Genomic DNA, 22,040 nt, shown 5'->3' on the forward strand with positions numbered 1-22,040 from the left:
ATCTAGCCAACTTTCTACCCACCTTATAGTGCATTCATCCAGCCCATACTTCCTTAACTTGCTGACAAGAATACTGTGGGAGACCGTGTCAAAAGCTTTGCTAAAGTCAAGATACAATACATCCACTGCTTTCCCTTCATCCACAGAACCAGTAATCTCATCATAGAAGGCGATGAGATTAGTCAGGCATGACCTTCCCTTGGTGAATCCATGCTGACTGTTCCTGATCACTTTCCTCTCATGTAAGTGGTTCAGGATTGATTCTTTGAGGACCTGCTCCATGATTTTTCCGGGGACTGAAGTGAGGCTTACTGGCCTGTAGTTCCCAGGATCCTCCTTCTTCCCTTTTTTAAAGATTGGCACTACATTAGCCTTTTTCCAGTCATCCGGGACTTCCCCCGTTCGCCACGAGTTTTCAAAGATAATGGCCAATGGCTCTGCAATCACAGCCGCCAGTTCCTTTAGCACTCTCGGATGCAACTCATCCGGCCCCACGGACTTGTGCACGTCCAGTTTTTCTAAATAGTCCCTAACCACCTCTTTCTCCACAGAGGGCTGGCCATCTCTTCCCCATGTTGTGATGCCCAGCACAGCAGTCTGGGAGCTGACCTTGTTCGTGAAGACGGAGGCAAAAAAAGCATAAGTCCATGGTACGCCCACATTTTGAACACTATGTGCAGATGTAGTCACCCCATCTCAGAAAAGATATACTAGAATTGGAAAAGTTTCAGAAAAGGGCAACAAAAATGATTAGGGGTTTGGAACAGCTTCTGTATGAGGAGAGATTAATAAGATTGGGACTTTTCAGTTTGGAAAAGAGCCAGCTGAGGGGGGATATAACAGAGGCCTATGAAATCATGACTGGTGTGGAGAAAGTAAATAAGGAAGTGTTATTTACTCCTTCTCATAATGCAAGAATTAAGGATCACCCAATGAAATTAATAGGCAGCAGGTTTAAAACAAACAAAAGAAAGTATTTCTTCACACAGTGCACAGTCAATTTGTGGAACCCTTTGCCAGAGGATGTTGTGAAGGCCAAGATAATAACAGGGCTAAAATAAGAACTAGAGAAATTCATGGAGGATAGGTCCATTAATGGCTATTTGCCAGGATGGGCAGGGATGTTGTTATTAGACCCTCTGTTTGCCAGAAGCTAGGAATGGGTGACAGGGGATGGATCACTTGGTGATTACCTGTTCTTTTCATTCCCTCTGGGGCATCTGGAACTGGCCACTGTTGGAAGACAGGATACTAGGCTAGATGGACCTTTGGTCTGACCCAGTATAGCCATTCTCATGTTCTTAATCTCTTGGGTCTGTGGAAATAGGCTGGAAGCAAGTGTCACATTAGATATCTGGAATGTCCTGCTTCCATTGGCATTGGAATCACCACAAGAACTTGGGGATACTACAGAATTTCCAAAACCAGTAAGTGTAAGGAAACATGTGGGTTTAGGGTGAAGTTTGGGGGCATTCTTGTTTTTATCTGAACCAGTTCAGCTTCCCCCTATGTATCCATGAGATACAAAAATTTGTTCAAGGATAAACCCTGTAATGCAAAGTTACAGACGAGGAAGACATTTTTCTAAGGTAAAATCCATTTTTTTAACTTTTAAGGAACTACACAGAGAAGGCTTTAAAAACATACCATTGGTCAGTTTCTGCTACTCTTCTGTATTCTTACCTGCAACAAAAGACGGAGCCTGATTTTTAAAAATGGCATCCATTTTTGCAGGCTACCAACAGTTCAAGTACTTAGAAATCTAAATCCAACATTCATTTTTCCTGCAAAACATACAGACCCTTTCAAACCATTGCCCTTCTATTTTCAATAATTGCTTAGAACTGATTTTATATCATAGCTTCCCTTAACTTCTGTAACAGGGGTCTGATTCATGCACGTTTCAGTTATAATCCAACATCACTTATTTGAAACTGTTTTTGCTTACCCCCGATAGCCAATCTTACAAGATCTGAGAAGTTCCAAAAAGCTGTGCCAGACCAGCTTGTCTGGGTATTTAGGAGTCATGATAGGATACTAGTATTTGGCAACTAAATCAGCAATATATTTTTGCATTGCACACTACCATCATATTCCCAAAACTGATGGATTTCACGTTCTTGTAAATGGCCTTATTTTGCTTAGGTGGCAAAAGAGGAATGTGTATATGCAGTTTGCAAGATAGATGTAATCTGTGCATTTTCATAACGTTCTCTTGCTTTGTTACTGATGGTTGTAGTATGTTTACATGCAGTATGTCATTCAGCCAGCAGAGGTCATCTTTAAAAAATTACTCCCTGTTGGCCTGATTGTTCCCATTGAAGTCAGTGAGAGTTTTTCCATTGATTTCAATGGGAACAGTTAGAACAAGGGTTTTCAAACTGGGGGTCACGAGGTTATTACATGGGGAGTCACGAGCTGTCAGCCTCCACTCCAAACCCCACTTTGCCTCCAGCATTTATAATGGTGTTAAATATATTTTAAAAGTGTTTTTAATTTATAAGGGAGGTCGCATTCAGAGGCTTACTCTGTGAAAGGGAAGGAGGACTTGTGGCACCTTAGAGACTAACGAATTTATATGAGCATAAGCTTCCGTGAGCTACAGCTCACTTCATCAGATGCATGCTGTGTAAAATACAGTGAGCCCGTTGCCAACTGTGTCCACATATCTATTCAGGGGACACCATCATAGGGCCTAATCACATCAGCCACACTATCAGAGGCTCGTTCACCTGCACATCCACCAATGTGATAGATGCCATCATGTGCCAGCAATGCCCCTCTGCCATGTACATTGGCCAAACTGGACAGTCTCTACGTAAAAGAATAAATGGACACAAATCAGATGTCAAGAATTATAACATTCAAAAACCAGTCGGAGAACACTTCAATTTCTTTGGTCACTCGATTACAGACCTAAAAGTGACAATTCTTCAACAAAAAAACTTCAGAAACAGACTCCAACAAGAGACTGCTGAATTGGAATTAATTTGCAAACTGGATACAATTAACTTAGGCTTGAATAGAGACTGGGAGTGGGTGGGTCATTACACAAAGTAAAACTATTTCCCCATGTTTATTCCCCCCCACACACACACACACTGTTCCTCAGACGTTCTTGTCAACTGCTGGAAATGGCCCACCTTGATTATCACTACAAAAGGTCCCCCTCCTCCCCCCGCTTTCCTGCTGGTAATAGCTCACCTTACCTTATCACTGTCCTTACAATGTGTATGGTAAAATCCATTGTTTCACGTTCTCTGTGTATATAAATCTCCTCACTGTATTTTCCACTGAATGCATCTGATGAAGTGAGCTGTAGCTCAAAAAAGCTTATGCTCAAATAAATTGGTTAGTCTCTAAGGTGCCACAAGTCCTCCTTTTCTTTTTGGGGATACAGACTAACACAGCTGCTACTCTGAAATCTGTGAAAGGGGTCACCAATACAAAAGTTTGAGAACCAGTGAATTAGAACAATGCTGAACACCTTTGAAAAGCCTACCCTAGAGCTCTCTGTGTGCTGTATAGATTTCTAAGCAGGTGGATGCTTCCTGGTCAAAAAGAGATACAACGCTGGAACTCAAGCTGTGTGGACATCTGTTTGTGTCTACGATGGGTAGTTTTCTTTAACAAATACCTTCTGTTTAAGATGGACCAGGAATCCTTGTATCAGGACAGTGGTGCTGCTCCCTTGGAAAAATAATATTAGGTCTGATTCTGTTTTTATTGAAGTCAGTGCAAAGCTACCATCAATTTCAGTGTGCGGCGGAGTAGGTCTATACTGAGCAGTACTCCTGAAAATAGAATAAGAGACTGATTTATATAGTGAAAGGTAACTGACTGGCTCCTGTGGTCAATCTTATGTTGACTAGAAGGGTCCTTTGGCTAGAAACCCACAGTAGTACTGACCTTGACCTCCAGCATGACTATCATATGTGTGATTCTGTGTTCAATTTAACTTCTCGCAGAGGTGAGGGAGTATTTCTGCGAAACACCTGCTCTACAGTCCTTTCGGTCTATCAAGTTCTGTCTCCTCTGCATGGTCGCAGCTACTAGTCCCCTGCCTGCTGAATGCTGTTATGTGTGGCTCTAGTGTCAGGACCTGCCCTTTTATGGAGTTGAAGCTTACCTAAAACCCAGCTGGCAATGCAATGCAAACTATTTCCTGCTGCAATCATTGCTATTTAGCTATACATGACTTGGCTGAGGCCAAGATTTTCAAAAATGGGTGCTTTAAGTTAGGCTTCTAAATCCATATTTAGGCACCAGATCAAGTGGCCTGATTTTCAAAAGTGCTGCTGAGCACGTGGTAGCTCCCATTGTCTTTAAGCAACCTTTTTGCCAGCTAGTCTAGTCTTTGGAGTAACTCAGAGAAGTTTCAGAGAAATGCTACATTTCTATGGCCCCAAGGGGCCCTCCTTGCAACTGAGGACAGTGAGAGCACAGTGATGCTCTAGCCACACCCTCTCTCTCCCCTCTGGTAAAAGCTGTGTAGTGTAGACTGAGCGCTACATGGGCTCCACACATGCACCAGGGGATTCTCCAGATATCCTATTAAAACAGCATCCTGGCTGTTTTGCACCACTGGAGCAGACTTTAGGTTAAATGCTGCTCTCCCAGTTCCATCAGCGATTTCAGTGGAGTTAATCCAGCCTTATACCAGTGTAAGAGAGAGCAGAATTAGACCCGCAGTATTGGCCTTAGCACCTAGATTTTGTAAAATATTTGATCAACATTTTTGTGATTTAATAGAGACTTAGAAATTTTTGTTCATAGAAGAGCAAAATTAGATAAAAAAGGGGAAATACATACAGTAGTATGGTTATATATTCATCTGAAAAATACCTCTGAAAGGGCTCAGATGATATATACTGGGCTAACATACTGTGTTGTTCGGATGAGGAAACATGTTCATTAAAGTGTAACTTACAGAAACATATGTCTTATATATTTTGGTTATATTCCTGGATGTAAATAAAAGCATGCAAAGTTTTAGTTTATCAGTAGCATTAAATAGGCAAGTTAACATATGAGAAAAGTTATATGCATTTTAGGAGGAAAGTTCACCAACTGATCCTTTTGGTAGAGGAGTAAACATAGGTTGGCATGCTAAGACATCATAATTACATGCTAAATAATCATACTGGAAGTTTTCTGCTACATCTAACCCAGTTATTAAATCTTTTTAGAAGGCCTGTGAGCTAAAATTGTTCTAAGTGGCAACCAACCCAGTGGTGCAGCACCAAAACAAAGTTCTGTCATGTGCAAGACCCTGGTTCAAAGACAGGAAAAGTATCATAGGCTTTAGGCTAGTAAAGGCTAGACATGGTGATTCAGTTCTCTGGGAGAAGACGGTGAGCAGTTCCAAGTGCCCAGCCTAAATGTGGTGCTCCTAGATGGAGAGTCCACCACAGATTGAACCCTGCCCTACTGGCCACAGAGAAAGGATATTAAATACATATCAGTGGGGAGGAAGAGACATGAAAATGTGGAGGAAAAATGTGCAGTAAAATCTTTCCTGCATGCTAATTGTAACTTTGGCATTCTCTAAAGGATACGTGACTAAAAACACAAACCAGTGGTACAAATTTGCAAATGGTTCAGCTAACTCATATAATTGTTATCAGAACCTTGAAAAGACAGCAGCCAAGGGTCGTTTGCTCTCTGGACAGAACTGGTATAATAGTACACATGGAAATGTTTTAAACGATCATCGAATCTCTGAAATGTGGAGCTGGAAAGGACCTTGAGAGGACATTGAGCCCAGCCCCCTGTACTGAAGCAGAATCAAGTAAACCTAGACCATCCCTGACAAGTGTTTGTCCAACCTGTTCTTAAAAACCTCCAATGATAGGAATTCCACTACATCCCTTTGAAGCCTATTCCAGAACTTAACTAACCTTATAGTTAGAAAAGTTTTCCTAGTATCAAACCTAAATCCCCCTTGATACAGAACAATTGATCACCATCCTCTTTGTAACAGCCCTTAACATATTTGAAGACTGTTATCAAGTCCCCCCTCAGTCTTTTTTTCTGAAGACTAAACATGCCCAGTTTTTTTAACATTTCCTCAGAGGTGAGGTTTTCTAAGCTTTTTTTAATTTTTGTTGCTCTGCTCTGGCATGTCTCCAATTTGTCCACATCTTTCCTAAAGTGCGCTGCCCAGAACTGGACACAGTACTCCATCCAGAGCCATCCCGTCCATAGGATGGGGCAACCACCCAGGGCCCCACGCTTTGGGGGGGGGGAGGCGTGCTTCAGGGGGACATGGCATCCAGGGCAGCCTGGGGGAATAGCGGGGGGCCTTGTGCCGGCAGCAGCAAGCACCCTGGCCCCAGCCTCGCTCAGGGGAGGGAGCGGAAGCCAGAAAGAGGAGGGGTTGGAGCTTGAAGGAAGGAGTGGAATGGGGGCAGGATGGAGCAGGGGCAGGAAGAGGTGAGGCGGGGGCTTGGGGTGGAGTGGGGGCAGATGAGGGGGTAGTCCCGGGCCCTGCACCCTCTTAGGGACAGCCCTGACTCCAGCTGAGGCCTCACCAGAGAGGGAAAATTACTTCCATGTCTTAGAAATAACATTCCTATTAATATAGAATATCAGGGTTGGAAGGGACCTCAGGAAGTCATCTAGTCCAACCCCCTGCTCAAAGCAGGACCAATCCCCAATTTTTGCCCCAGATCCCTAAAGGGCCCCCTCAAGGAGAGAGCTTACAACCCTGGGTTTAGCAGGCAAATGCTCAAGCCACTGAGAGCTTCCCCCAGGCCAATCTCACCTTTTTTTTGCAACTGCATCACATTGTTGGCTCATGTTCCATTTTTCATCCACCATCAGATTCTTTTCAACAGTACTACCACTTAGTCAGTTATTCCCCAGTTTGTAGTTGTTCATTTGATTTTTCCTTAGTAGGTGAAGTACTTTGCACTTGTCTTTATTGAATTTCATCTTGTCTAAATCAAAACAGTTCTCCAATTTGTCAAGGTTGTTTTGAATTCTTTGATCTACTATTTTCAAGCAAGAATTAAAAGTAAAATGCAAGCATCACACTTGTGATACAGAGGGCCATATTTAGGCTGCATTTACACTAAAGCAACTTTATTAGCTTGAATTATGTCCCTCTGCATTTACATCACTGTAAATTAGATTAGACTCTAGCCTGGAATGTGATGCAAATAATTAGTTTCCCCTAAGAAATTGGAATCTTTTGATATCCAATACATTCAAATAAGTGCAAAATTTTGTAAGCCATATCATGCCATCAAAATTAAAGCATTATTTCCCTCCTCAGAATCAATGGGGAATTCTGCTTAAAATTGATGGCTTAAATGATCCAGTAATTTTATTTTACTATGGTTTTCACAAATATTCTAATCATGTAAGCGAAAGGTCTATAAAACATCTGTTTCCAAGGCTATAGAACTATATATATTAAACTAAACTACTTACAGTATAACAGGTTCCAGGGTCTTTACTGTTGAAAGAACGGATGATGAGCAAATATGAAGCTAATTTTAGTTATTGTCCTTTATTCATCTTAGATCTGCACTGGATTTTCTGCATCTTGGAGAACAGTAGAAGTACCTCCTCTCCCTTTAATGCTATTACATCTAGTCCTGGGAATTTCCATAGGAGTAGCACAGAGATCTTCATCAGAAACATTACAGAAAACTACAACAAAAACACTAATGAAAAACTCTATCTGACCCTGAAGTTGTCTGCAGTAACAGAGAAATCCTGGATTCCAGCAACTCCCTATCAATACTTCAGTACCACAGAAGAGGTAAGGCAGACAAGTTAATTGGAATATACTGGGCCTGGTTTTCAGTCATTCCGTATCTGTGTCAAATGAATTGACAAGAAGCTTGAAAATGCCAGGGGACATATTCAGAGTAAGTGCAGTCCAGCTGAGCGGGCAGAGGACAGGGTGCTATTTCTGATTCTCCAGTTGGCATGCTGTGTGAGCTGTGGTTCCATCTCTATTGAAAAGAAAAGTGCTATTCCAACCTTATGAGTCTGATTTTCAGCTGTTTTGCAGGTGCAAGTAATCCTATGTGCAATTTAGGTAGTTGAGTTAAATACATGGTTTTCAGGTATACGCGGGTGATGTCTGAATGACTTAAATAATTGTGAGCTAGATTCAGCCTGGCTCTTATGTCGGGGATATGCAGTGTGGAGATGGTGTAAAGAACTTTTTCACTGCCACCTTGCGTAAGTGTTAGGCAAAACTACAAGCCCTGTACTCAGGGAACCACAGAGGTTGCTCTTTCCTTGCTTCACTTAGGGCCCACTCACCCACAGGGGGAGAGCAGAGATGGGAAGGAGGCAGACTTTTTATGCATAGGCCAGAAAAACCAGCAAAGAGTACTAAGTTTCACCCTGTAAAAGGATGTAGCAGTGCACATGCGGACTCTATAGGATGCCTTCCACCCTTCCCTCTGTGTGCATCTCTGCAAGGTACAGTCAAGTACTGTAAGAGAAAAACACAGTGTGTGGATGCAAAAACGCAGATCATCTGTAAAAATCTGGCTATGTGCAGGCAGTAAGGTTTAAAGAATGTGATATGTAATTTGTTATATCACTGCTACAGATATACTGATGTTTCAAATCCCTTCAATTCCATGTTGCTTCTATTGCCATGGGATATTTTCTGTGCTAAAAGGTTGGAATGGGCAAATAAAAGTGTTTAGTCATTACTTTAGGTGACAGCATTACTTTGGATGAGACTGGGAAATGTGCTTTGTATCTGCCCAGTTTTGTATGTATTCCAGTAGAACTTACTACCATGCAGCTGTTCGGAGTGCTCTATAACAGTTTTCTGTTTATTCAATGGTCTTCACTGTAAAGGTGACATTCACCCTGATTCAGTGGGCCTGCCCAAGGATGTCAGCACCACCTAGGCTTTGCTGGGGGTGGGGGCATGCGGGGGGAATGGATGGACTGTGGATGGAGAGGCCTCGAAGCGAGGCCTCTACATCCCTGGTTTGCCACAAAGAGCATCTCTGCACCCATTCTGCATAAGCTGGTGCGGAGGGCAGCGCGGGAGGTAGACGGGGGAGCAATGTGAGCCAGGACTATGCAGATCCAGAATCCAAACACACACAAAACGTGTAGAGAGGCTGTAGCTGCTATCCCAGCATATAGGCTGGAGCAACTGCAGTAAGAGGTAAAGTTGCTGCACTGCAACCCCGCAGTCTGGTGCTGAGCTGAGGGAGGATTTTGCACCCAGGTATGATTTGATTTTTCAGGTTTCATGCAAGTGAAATAGATGTACATTATACATCAAGCTAGCTGTCTCACACACACCATTAAGGTACATGCACTCCAACTAGAACGCTAAGGGCCTACTGGTAACTTCACTCTGAATCGAAATATTACACAAAATCTTTTGTTGTTAATAGCAAACTTACACTCTGCCTCCCCACACTGCCACAAAGTACCCCCATCAAAGTTTTAGAAAAATCAGGCTACATCATGATCTAGTGAACTAGGAATTCCTAAATTCTAGTCCTGGTTTTGTCAATGATTCACATCAGTGGACTTCAGCAAATCACATAGGTCAAATTTTTCAAGGCTAGAGGCCTAAAGTGAAGCACTTAAATCCATATTAAGCATTTACATAAAAGTGATCTAATTTTTGGAGGTATTGAGCACCTGCAGCTCCCAGCTACATCAAGCCACTTTAATTTAGGTGCTTCGCTTTAGACATACAAGTTTAACATTTTTGGCCTTAAACTGCTGGTCTTTCAGTTTCCCTGTCTGTAAAATGGGGTTAAAACATTTATTTGTCCACTTGCCATGGGTGTTTAAAGGATTGTATAATGTTTGTACAATGCTTTGAAAATAGAAAAAGCTATATAAGTATGTAATATCATTGTTAGGAACACAATGATGTCTGTGAACAGTACCAACACAGGCCAGTCTCCATAGCTTACAGAATAAAAGCCTTGACGTTGTTTGCCTGTGAACAAACCCATTTTGGGGGGACAATGGCGGCACTTGAATCAAACAAAATGTTTAGTTTAGAGCAGCTCTGGGTTGCAAGTAAATCTGCAGCTTGTACTTTCAAAGCTGTGACAAAAGCTATGCAAAGCCCATTTCCTTCTGATTAAAAAAAGAGAGAGAGCACAGTTGGTGTTTAAAAAAAAAGCAAAAAAAAAGCCAGGAAACCTTGGGAAAGTGTCTGAAAAAGACTGGAGCCTGCTATTAGACACACATCCGGGCACTCCCAAAACTCACTTCCAGCTTTTTTAAAAAAAAATAAAATTCTTGGCTGAGCAGACTGATTCAGTAACTGCTAAGGGCCATGCTTACTGATTTACTAAGAGTGTGTCTGTTCAGTACCAACTTAGAATTAATTATTTGGTATTATGCTGTTTATTCTGTTAAAATATAATACCATCAGTGGCCTATCCTATCCCTTATTCCAGTGTTGGGATAGACATCTCTGGCAATCCTTACCCTTGAGTGTCACTGTCCTCTGCAATATACAGAAGGATTCCTGGAAGTTCACAAATCTATACTTATTTTCCAATGAAAATACAGGAAGGGTGAGGCTTTTAAAGCCTTTTCAATTGCAGGAGTAACAATCAATCAGTCAATCAATAAAAAAAGAACTGCTTCTCAATTTAAGGACAACACAGAAAAAGCAGCAGCATCCTCTTACTTGTGAATCTCCCAGGATGAAATTTTGAAATTTGGCTCTCTTTTGCCATAGAGCACAATACAACTGAATTATTCTGGTTGGAAACAACCTCTTCAGGAGAATTCAATCCTTTTAGGTAAAATTCAACATTTGGTTGAAGCTCTGAAACTTCTCCTGATTTCATTAAGACCAATTGGTAAAGGAAAGGGCAATGGGTTGATTGTCTAGAAACGTACCTGCAAATTTGATCAAAAAAAGTTTGCCATGTTCCTCAAACACAGATTTTTCTTCTTTCATTCCAAATGTATATTTAGTTTATGTATTTTTAAAAAGAAAAGGAGTACTTGTGGCACCTTAGAGACTAACCAATTTATTTGAGCATAAGCTTTCGTGAGCTATAGCTCACTTCATCGGATGCATTCAGTGGAAAATACGGTTAGGAAATTTATATACACACAGAACATGAAAAAATGGGTGTTTATCATGCACGCTGTATGGAGAGTGATTACTTAAGATAAGCTATTACCAGCAGGAGGGGGGGGGGGAGAGAAAACCTTTTGTAGTGATAATCAAGGTGGGCCATTTCCAGCAGTTAACAAGAACGTCTGAGGAACAGTGGGGGGGGGGGAGGAATAAACAAGGGGAAATAGTTTTACTTTGTGTAATGACTCAACCACTCCCAGTCTCTATTCAAGCCTAAGTTAATTGTATCCAATTTGCAAATTAATTCCAATTCAGCAGTCTCTCCTTGGAGTCTGTTTTTGAAGTCTTTTTGTTGAAGAATAGCCACTTTTAGGTCAGAAATCGAGTGACACTAAACTGGGAAGAGTGGTAGATACGCTGGAGGGGAGGGATAGGATACAGAGGGACCTAGACAAATTGGAGGATTGGGCCAAAAGAAATCTGATGAGGTTCAACAAGGACAAGTGCAGAGTCCTGCACTTAGGACGGAAGAATCCAATGCACCGCTACAGACTAGGGACCAAATGGCTCGGCAGCAGTTCTGCAGAAAAGGCCCTAGGGGTGACAGTGGACGAAAAGTTGGATATGAGTCAACAGTGTGCCCTTGTTGCTGAGAAGGCCAATGGCATTTTGGGATGTATAAGTAGGGGCATTGCCAGCAGATCGAGGGACGTGATCGTTCCCCTCTATTCGATGTTGGTGAGGCCTCATCTGGAGTACTGTTTCCAGTTTTGAGCCCCACACTACAAGAAGGATGTGGAAAAATTGGAAAGAGTCCAGCGGAGGGCAATAAAAATGATTAGGGGACTGGAACACATGACTTATGAGGAGAGGCTGAGGGTACTGGGGATGTTTAGTCTTCAGAAGAGAAGAATGAGGAGGGATTTGATAGCTGCTTTCAACTACCTGAAAGGGGGTTCCAAAGAGGATGGCTCTAGACTGTTCTCAGTGGTAGCAGATGATAGAACAAGGAGTAATGGTCTCAAGTTGCAGTGGGGGAGATTTAGGTTGGATCTTAGGAAAAAGTTTTTCACTATGAGGGTGGTGAAACACTGGAATGTTTTCAGTGGAATCTCCTTCTCTAGAAGTTTTTAAGATCAGGTTTGACAAAGCCCTGGCTGGGATGATTTAGTCGGGGATCGGTCCTGCTTTGAGCAGGGGGTTGGACTAGATGACCTCTTGAGGTTGCTTCCAACCCTGATATTCTATGATTCTATGACCAGAGAGATTGAAGTGTTCTCCGACTGGTTTATGAATGTTATAATTCTTGACGTCGGATTTGTGTCCATGTATTCTTTTACGTAAAGACTGTCCAGTTTGACCAATGTAATAAACCAATAATCCCCTCTGCCATGTACATTGGTCAAACTGGACAGTCTCTACGTAAAAGAATACATGGACACAAATCCGACATCAAGAATTATAACATTCATAAACCAGTCGGAGAACACTTCAATCTCTCTGGTCACTCGATTTCTGACCTAAAAGTGGCTATTCTTCAACAAAAAGACTTCAAAAACAGACTCCAAGGAGAGACTGCTGAATTGGAATTAATTTGCAAATTGGATACAATTAACTTAGGCTTGAATAGAGACTGGGAGTGGTTGAGTCATTACACAAAGTAAAACTATTTTCCCTTGTTTATTGCCCCCCCCCACCACTGTTCCTCAGATGTTCTTGTTAACTGCTGGAAATGGCCCACCTTGATTATCACTACAAAAGGTTTTCTTCCCCCCCCCCCACTCCTGCTGGTAATAGCTCATCTTAAGTGATCACTCTCCTTATAGTGTGCATGATAAACACCCATTTTTTCATGTTCTGTGTGTATATAAATCTCCTCACTGTATTTTCCACTGAATGCATCCGATGAAGTGAGCTATAGCTCACGAAAGCTTATGCTCAAATAAATGGGTTAGTCTCTAAGGTGCCACAAGTACTCCTTTTCTTTTTGCGAATACAGACTAACACGGCTGCTACTCTGAAACCTGTATTTTTAAAGTACATCTTTGCTATAGTTTAAGATTCTGAACGTGGTGCATTTACAGAAGGATCTATGTGTGATCTACACAAGTTCAAAAAAAAAAACCCAAACAAACAGGTGCTTTTAAACATGCACATGTTGAAATAGGGACCTATAGTTTTTTTTCCAGATATGTTATGCTTATAGATCTCTGAAGGTGTGGTGACCATATTGATAATGTTTTGTCATTCTTGGGAGCACTATCACCTCACTGTTTCTAAAAATGATCTTGTAATATCAGAAAGTCTGAGTGGCTAGTGCAGCAACTGACATCACTCAACTTGAATGGATTTTAACAAGATACCGCTATCATTTCAGATCTACATTTATTTTGTTCTAACACACATGCCGTGTGTTACCTATCACACTACTGTTTATCACTTTAGAATAGCACTTTAGAATAGCAAAGACCATAATTTTGTACCGTTTTTGTACAGTGCCTAGCACCATAGGGTCCTGGTCAGTGACTGAGGTTCCTGGCACTACCATACTACAAATAATACATAAAAATAACACTAATCGTATCACTACAGCTTATGAATCACATAGTTGTGGTTACGGAAAATTTTTAAACATGTCACTGAAATTGATCCAGCATGATACCGTGTTTGGGTTGATGCTCAATTTATTGTTTATGTCCTTTATTTTGAGCCAGATTCTGCCACATTTGTTGCAGTGGAACGATGTGCAGAATAACGCGTTGATCGTAATACTGAGCTTTGCATCAGTGGACCCCTGCACACAGTCCCACTGAAATCCATGGAGCTTTGCACAGGTGTGGGAATCCACACTCAGACAGTTCAGTGTGGGCTCAGAGACCAAGATACTATTCAGCATGAGTAAAACTGTTAGAAGCTTGGTCTTTTCACACTGTTGGATCTTGCTTATCAGACTGATCACTTATTTCTAACAATAGACAGAAATATCCAACAGCCCCCCCTTCCTCCAAGAGGGTTAACAAACAGCTATTTTTAACTCACTGCATTTTTTCATGTCAGTACCCACAGAAGAAAATCTAACAATGCTGCTGAAAAATGTGCTTAATTGTTGATCATGAAAGTTAAAACCCTTGTACATTATATAGTACTGAAAATGCAGAAATATAATATATCCTGTGTAAAGGGGGAAAAAAGCCTACTTTTCTTTTCTAGTGAACTCCAAATTTACCCAATCTGCTTCTATCTTATCTATCCTGATACTGAAGATGTGAAACAATTCTAGGTACAAAGAAAAGGAGTACTAGTGGCACCTTAGAGACTAACCAATTTATTTGAGTATAAATAAATTATGCTCAAATAAATTGGTTAGTCTCTAAGGTGCCACTAGTACTCCTTTTCTTTTTGCTCATACAGACTAACACGGCTGCTACTCTGAAATTCTAGGTACATTACCCCCCTCTCCCACCCCCTGTTTACTATGGCTTGAAATGTAGATGAAAGGAAATGGGAGTAAATAGGAGAAGTGGTGGGTTCTGCTGTTGCTTCTGCTTCTTTAGTGTATGACATTCATTTTCTTTGTTCCCTGAGAATCTGGAGACTTTCTTGCTTTCTGTGGTGTGTATTTTTAGTTTCAGAGCTATTCAGGAACTGGGAAGGAGATTGTTTCAACGACAAAAGTGTGTGTGTGGGGGGGAAGCGGAGATAACTTGACCCTCTTTGATGTACTGATTACTCCTCCATCCATGGAGTTGTGGAGAAATTAAATACCAGGGCATACAAAGCCTTGAACTCTTTTGTGTGTTTTTACAGGTAGAGATTAGACTGGTTTGAATATGCTAGAAAAACAACGAATGAGTATGTTGACTGCTGCTTATTTAATCTTGGGCACTGCTGAAATGACACTGTGGGGCACAGAGAGAATGAAGGAGGGGCTGAAAAACTTAGCCAGAAAGTTGCACTCTCCAGATGATGACTTTGCAGAGACACCCCCAGTCTCTAGGCAGATGGGAAAGGAGGTTTGAACACAATCTGTGTAAAGCCCAGGTTGGCAAAGGAGAACGCGGGGGGGGGGGGGGGCTGGGAAAGTGAACTGGATGGGACCCGGGGTGAGGCAAGTGTGAAACGAGACGGTTTACATAAGAGATTCCGATGGGTGTGGGGAGGGGGAGAGAAGCTCAGGGCAATGAGCATCTGGTCGCTCCCGAGTCAGAAATAGCCCCGGGATAGGAGCGGATCCCCGGGAGAAAGCAGATGAGGGAGGAAGATAGGAAGGAAGAGGGCTGGGGGAGAGGAAAGTGAAGGGGGAGAAGCGAGAGGCGCTGAGCCTAGCACCAGGAGGAAGGAGCGGAGGAAAGTGAAAGTCTTGGAGCAGGCTGAGGGGGGCACAGGGGGCAGCCCGGCCTGGGCGCCCTGCCGGCCGCAGACATTGGCTCCTGCCCCCCCCCCCCCCTTGTGCCTCTGGAGAGGGACGCAAGGAAATTGCCTTTTGATTGCGGAAGTCGGCGGCCAGGGCTGAGGCAGAGTCAGCCGGGGTCAGCATGGCAGCGTGGGAAGTGCTGCGGCGAGCTGCCTCTTCCTCCTCCTCCTCCTCCCGGAGCCTGCAGCCGGCCGCGGGCAGCCCCTGCGCACCCCCTGCCCGAAGGAAACCTCAGGGAGCCCGGGGCCCCCCCTGAGCGCATGCGACAAGTGCCCTGCCCCGCAGAGGGCTGCCCCTCGCGCACCAGCCGGGGGGGGGAGGGGGGCTCGACCCAGGACCCATTTTTGGCAACTTCGCTTCTTTATCCCTCCCCACCCCCCCACTACGAGGATTATTGCAAATAAAACACTGGTGGCAATGCTGCGCTCGGCAGCTGGGGTCTCCTTGTGGATGGCGCTGGCCCTCATCAAGGTGAGCTGCCAGGAGGGGGGAAGGGGCGCCAGGGGGAACCCGCAGTTCCCCCCCCCCCATCATTTCATCTTCACTGAGTCCATCCCAGAGCAACTCACCTGCACCCCCCTTTCCTGCTGCTCAGAGACTCCCCTCTGCCCCCTGCCACTCGCCCACCTCTCCCCCAGGTGAATTTCCATTGCTGCCTTCACCAGCAGCACCCCCCCCCCAGGGGCAGCGGGGGCAATGTCTCCTTTTCTTGACTCACGTTGCAAGTCTCCCCACCTGGTGAGCGACCCCAATGGCCCCAAGACCGACTCAGGGAATAAGGTGAGTGCTGCAGAAGTCAAGGCACGTTGTGGCTAATCAGCGGTCTGTGTTGTCCTCTCCAGAAGGGCCATGGGGAGCCTGTGAAATGCGCCATCAACCTGACGGAGTGGAGGGTCTCCAGCCGGTCTGTCTATCTCAGATGGAGCAGTTTGGGGAATCTCTGCAACTTCACCCTGACGTGCAGCTCTGACAACGCCTCGCACACGGAGTGTCATCCCGTCCAGAAGACTAACGAGTCCTACGAATGCAGCTACAATGGCTTAGAAGCAGGGACTTTGTATCATCTCAGGATTTTCTCTCTCTCGGACACAGAAACGAGGAACATCTCCTTGCAAACAGGTAAGGGAGACAGGTGCAGAAGTGCTGCAAACTTTTCTTTTTTTTGGCAGCGTAGGAAAGGGGGCTTGGGGCGGTTTGTTCCCCCCACAATCTTATTTCGAGGTTGATTTTCCTGACCTTGCTTTGATGATGGAAAATAGAAGGCAGATGATGTCCCAAAGGATTATTGACTCTGTTTCCAAAGGCACTTTAAATCTATATCGTTTGCAGCAGGCTGGCTGTAGAATTCCCATGCTTTAACTCCTTCCCAGTTGCTCTCAGTAAGTGCTGCTGAAAAGTAGCACTCTGGGCTTGAAGGGAGATTTTACTGTGAATAGTCTAGATCTGTTTAAAGGGTTTATTTTGTTAAAAAATAGACTTCAAACGATTATAATACAGAACAGAAGATCTATTTTGAAATAGCAGCATAAAATATGCTTTATGCTCTTCAAAGACGTTACAGATTCTCCGTTCATAGCATATTTGCTTGCATTTAAAACACAACTATTCCATTATAAACTAACTGAACCTATCAAGAGTGCATAACTGACTGTTTTACTCTGCATAACTTTACTGGAAATAAGTTTGACCAATTTCAGCCCGTGAAAGCTGACAGGTAGCTGTTCAAAGCTAATACTTTTTCCTAAAATAAAACTGCTTGTGATTATAGATAAAATAAAAATGTGTGTACAACATTTCCTACAAATACAAATCATGGGCATACATGTGGTATTACATAAAGACCAGTTGTTTTCAATAGGTTTATTGTATTGGAAACATAATTGGCTATAAATATACTAAAATATTTTCTATCCATATTCTGCAAATGCAGTGTCGTTGGTTTCCTATGTAGGAACAATTTATAGCTTTAAAACAAAGAACTGCACCAAACTATTGACTTCAGTGGGAGAAATATTGGACCCTTTCTTACATATACTGATGTTTTAATTTCATATAGTTCTTTTTTTAAAAAGCTGCTGAAATATAATATTTGACAGCCTTCTGCTAGTTGGTAATACAGGACCGCAAACCTGAGTTGTTAAAGTATAAAAGCCTCTATCATCTGATCCCCTCCCTTATCCCTTCCTGAAATCTTAGCTATAGAGAGGCATTGCAATTTTTAAAGGTGGTCTTTGTTTATGTCTGAAGGTGATAGTAGATGAATACTTAGAATTGACTTTCTCTAATCCTCATTGTTTTATTTCACAATTACTGTGCCTCTTCTCCAAATAATGTTAACTAACCTCAGTTAATTGGCAATCAATTAACTCAAGATAAAACAGTCTAGTGTAGTCAAATCCAGTGTGATAGGCATATATTCAATGGGAGAAATATTTTTAGTAGGGCTTGGTACAACTAATGGTTTCCATAGTAACAGCAATTTAAATCTATATCATGCATTGCTCCAACTGTTTTTAATATTGATGAGTCATACTTTAAAAGCAAAAATAACAAATTAACTTATCTAAGTAGCAGGTATCTATCACAATCTTGGTTGAATGGTAAAGGTTTTTTATATAGCCCTTGAATAGAAGATGAGCAAAAGATAGCAACATAGACAGGAGATTATATATTGTATAAGTGGAAAATGTTTTGATTATATTATAATATTGAATTTAGACAATGGTTTATATATATCATTTTTGACAGATTTCCATCTTGGTAAACAGCCTTTCACAGAATATAAGAAAATGACAGAATGATTGAAACAGATCTGTGTACAATATTTGTATGATCACATGTCTGTTGGATACAAAGTAACAAGATTGATGAAAGTTTACAGCTGAAATCCTCTAAATTAGTTTACCTTGATCTAGGTGAGGTTTGGGTTTGGATAGCAGAGAGGTTAGCAAGAAGGAGAGAGGGGTTTTTTATACATATCTCTCAAGGAGATTGTGAAAATTGCCTATGGAAGCAGCTACTTAGGTTGCTTTATCTGCAATATTTACTTTGCAATATCACCCAGCACCTGAATGTAGTCAAGTCATTTACATAATTTGGATTATGTATAGAAATACACAATTATCTGCCAAATGTAACTATTTACAATGTTTTAATTAATGTCTTTGATTTGTTAAGGTTTAACAAGGCAAAAGAATACATACATTAAATACAGTACATTTTAATATATAGTAATATACAGTTTTTAAAGAGGCTATTCCTTCATTTCCACTAGGGGCAACATTTTACTCTAGTTTTTTGGAAGACTTTCCACCCTTTTTTCTCACTGACTTCTAGTGTCAGTACTTTTGTTAACTAAGTTATGGAAACTGAATCTATAAAGGCATTTATTCTTGGAAACTAACCTCTGAGTGTGTTTGTGTGAGGGGACCTTTTGGGGCCGATTATACTGAAAGGCAAAACTCCCATTGACTTTAATAGGAGCAGAATCAGGCCCAGTGTGTATATAGATATATATAAAATAATCTGTGTTATAAAGACCACATACATAACTTCTTGTGAACGTTCAGTACTGCTGACGCTTTTATAGGCTGGTTCTCATGCCGAGTTTACATTTTGCCCATGACGTTTTGCTTAATGCTGTACCTTAATGTCAAATGTTCACACTTACAATATGAAGCGGTAGGATAGTTAAAATAATGTTGAAGTTCAACTTAAACCCCTAAAATTAAAAAAAAATCATTCTATCTTCATTTTGCTCCATTCTGCTTTGGTATTTAAGGTGAGATCAATGTGTAGTAAATACCACACATGCTGCAATTCCTAAGCAAAAGGTTTAAATTGAGGAAATTAATTTGATTTGGTTTTGTGCGTATAATTCAGACTCTTAAATTACTTCAAGATACTGTAATTTAATACATTAATGTATTAAATGAAAAACTGTATATGTTAAAAGACAGGGCTTTTTCTAAACAAGAAAAAAGAGTTTACTAAATTGCCATTTAATTTGACAACTGAAGACTATTAATTTGTAGAACATTGATCCAATATACCACAAAGGTTCATTCAGGTGAAGTCTGTCATGGTGATGTTTACTGAAGAATCTTTAGTCTACAGATTATTAATTAGAAAAGACAATATCTGAACCTCTACAACTGGTCTTTACTCCCCAAAAAGTGGCATAAATATTATATATATTGCTGTTTCATTTTGATAGTAGTGCTATTTTTGGAGAGCACAAAATGAGAGGGGAAATGCTGATAATTTATCAGAACTGAGCTCTACAGATAAATTCTGCAATGTATACCTAAAATTACAGATGTGATTAGGCATCAAGTTTGTGCCTTTGGCATATTTTAGTATTTATATTGGCAGTTCTGTAGTATTTAAAGTACATAAACTAGTATACAAGATATACATTTACATATATATATTCCGGACAATATTATTGATATTTTAAAATTTGTGATGACAAAATATGTGTCTAGGGGGCTTGTAACCCTTATTCAAATGTGAATAAGGACCACTGTATGGATAAAGGTGGTAGGATTGGATTTTATGTTTTCAGACAAAAACACTTAGGCCCTGATTCTGCAAACACTTGTGCACGTGATTAACTTTTTACATCTGAGTAGTCCCTCTGAGTGACTTCAAGGCATTACTTAGAACATTAGAGCCAGATTCACAAGATAACTGCATTGGGCTCCATAGGCAATTAGATGGAGAAACACCTATCTTCCCCTGGTTTGTGCATCGCACTGGGGCTTAGGCATCTGAACACCTAAAGGGGAGCAGCAGAAACTTTTCTGCACACTAGCAGAAACATGGGCACCTGTGGAACTTTTACTGCAAAAACGTAGGCGTTGCTTGAGCTTAGGCCTACAGGGTTCAGCTATAGCTGAGCAGAGGGCTTGTGAATCCCATTGTGGTCTGATTCTGGAATTTAGGCACCAAAAGTAGCAGTTAGGTGCCTAAGTACTTTTGTGAATCCAGCCCTATTTAAAAAACACTTTTACATTAGTTCTAAATTATGGTTAAATTTGTGGGAAAATACATATTTTAAAATCCAGACGTAATTAATTGGTCTTTAGAACCTTGAAGGTATCTTAATGAAGTTTTTATTTGGGTATTTCCTTAGTTTTTGAATAAATTATTTAAAACTTTCAGTTGACTCTTATATTTTCATTCATAAAGACACTAGGTTTAGCTATAATTAGAGGGGGTTTTAATACATTGTACAACATGGTATTAGGCCTCAACTGGAGTATTGTGTCCAGTTCTGGGCACCACATTTCAGGAAGGATGTAGACAAATTGGAGAAAGTCCGGAGAAGAGCAACACAAATGATTAAAGGTCTAGAAAACATGACTATGAGGAAAGATTGAAAAAATTGGGTTTGTTTAGTCTGGAAAAGAGAAGACTGAGAGGGGACATAACAGTTTGCAAGTACATAAAAGGTTGTTACAAGGAGGAGGGAGAAAAGTTGTTCTTAACGTCTGAGGATAGGACAAGAAGCAATGGGCTTAAACTGCAGCAAAAGTGGTTTAGATTGGACATTAGGAAAAACTTCCTAACTGTCAGGGTGATTAAGTGTAATGCCAACAGACCCTGGTCATTGGCAGGCGGGATCAAACCGGGGACCTTTGGAGCTTAGCGCATGAGCCTTTACAGCATAAGCTAAAAGCTAACTGGCTGTTAGCCAAGGCTGTAGAGCAGACTCATTTTATCTCTCTCTTTAAGTGGTCTCGCTGCCACTAGATGGGACAGAATACCATACCCAGGAGGTGTGTGGGTTACATAAGCACTGGAATAAATTGCCTAGGGAACTTGTGGAATCTCCATCATTGGAGATTTTTAGAGCAGGTTGGACAAACACCTGTCAGGGAAGGTTTACATAATACTTAAGTCCTGCCTTGAGCGTAGGGGACTGGACTAGATGACCTCTCGAGGTCCCTTCCAGTTCTATGATTCTATGGTATTCTCCTAAAATACTACACTGGTAGATACTGTTTCTGCCTTGACTCAGACTGGTTCCACTGACAAATACAGGCACCTGTGCTAGCAACCACTTTGAAGTTAAGTATTTGAACTGAACAAAGTAAAAATTCTTTCACCCTAGTAATATACCAACAGAGTTCATAAACTCAGTCAGACTCCAAGTCAATTTGGAGATAAGACTAAACCCCTTTATTTTTTTTAAACTCCACAGATATTGATGGACCATCCTTGTAATTCTATAAATTGTGAGATCTTTGAGACAAATGTCATTTACTGTATCTTGTACAGCATTGAGCATAATGGGGTCCTGACATAGTCAGGCCTGTAAGCATTACAAATATTAAATAATAATCCTCTCAAGAGACAGATTATTAATAGAGAATACATATTGGAGTAGTGTGATATAAAGGTTTTATCATCATGAATATGGGCTTCATCTCTCACAAGAAGCAAAACGTTATGCAGCTCATCCCAAAGAAATTGATCATTTAAGGACTCTAGGATCAGGCCCATGAACTAATCTTCACAAAATTCCTGTGTGGTAGGTAAGTATTATCTCTGATTTATAGAAAC

The 22,040-nt window shown here is 41.4% G+C and overlaps 1 protein-coding gene across 1 annotated transcript in view; it reads left to right on the plus strand.

Moving 5' to 3' along the window:
- Positions 1–22,040, plus strand: part of PTPRB (protein tyrosine phosphatase receptor type B) — a gene marked incomplete at its 5' end in the record, with an annotated part of 106,182 nt that overhangs the window by 16,621 nt on the left and 67,521 nt on the right. The window contains 2 exons of the mRNA XM_084632536.1: positions 7,530–7,771; positions 16,313–16,589. Coding sequence (XP_084488662.1) covers positions 7,530–7,771; positions 16,313–16,589 — 519 coding nt within the window. The remainder of the gene's footprint in view (positions 1–7,529; positions 7,772–16,312; positions 16,590–22,040) is intronic.

The sequence above is a fragment of the Lepidochelys olivacea genome, assembly GCF_965140295.1.
Source record: "Lepidochelys olivacea isolate rLepOli2 genome assembly, chromosome: 1".
Lineage (NCBI taxonomy): Eukaryota > Metazoa > Chordata > Testudines > Cheloniidae > Lepidochelys > Lepidochelys olivacea.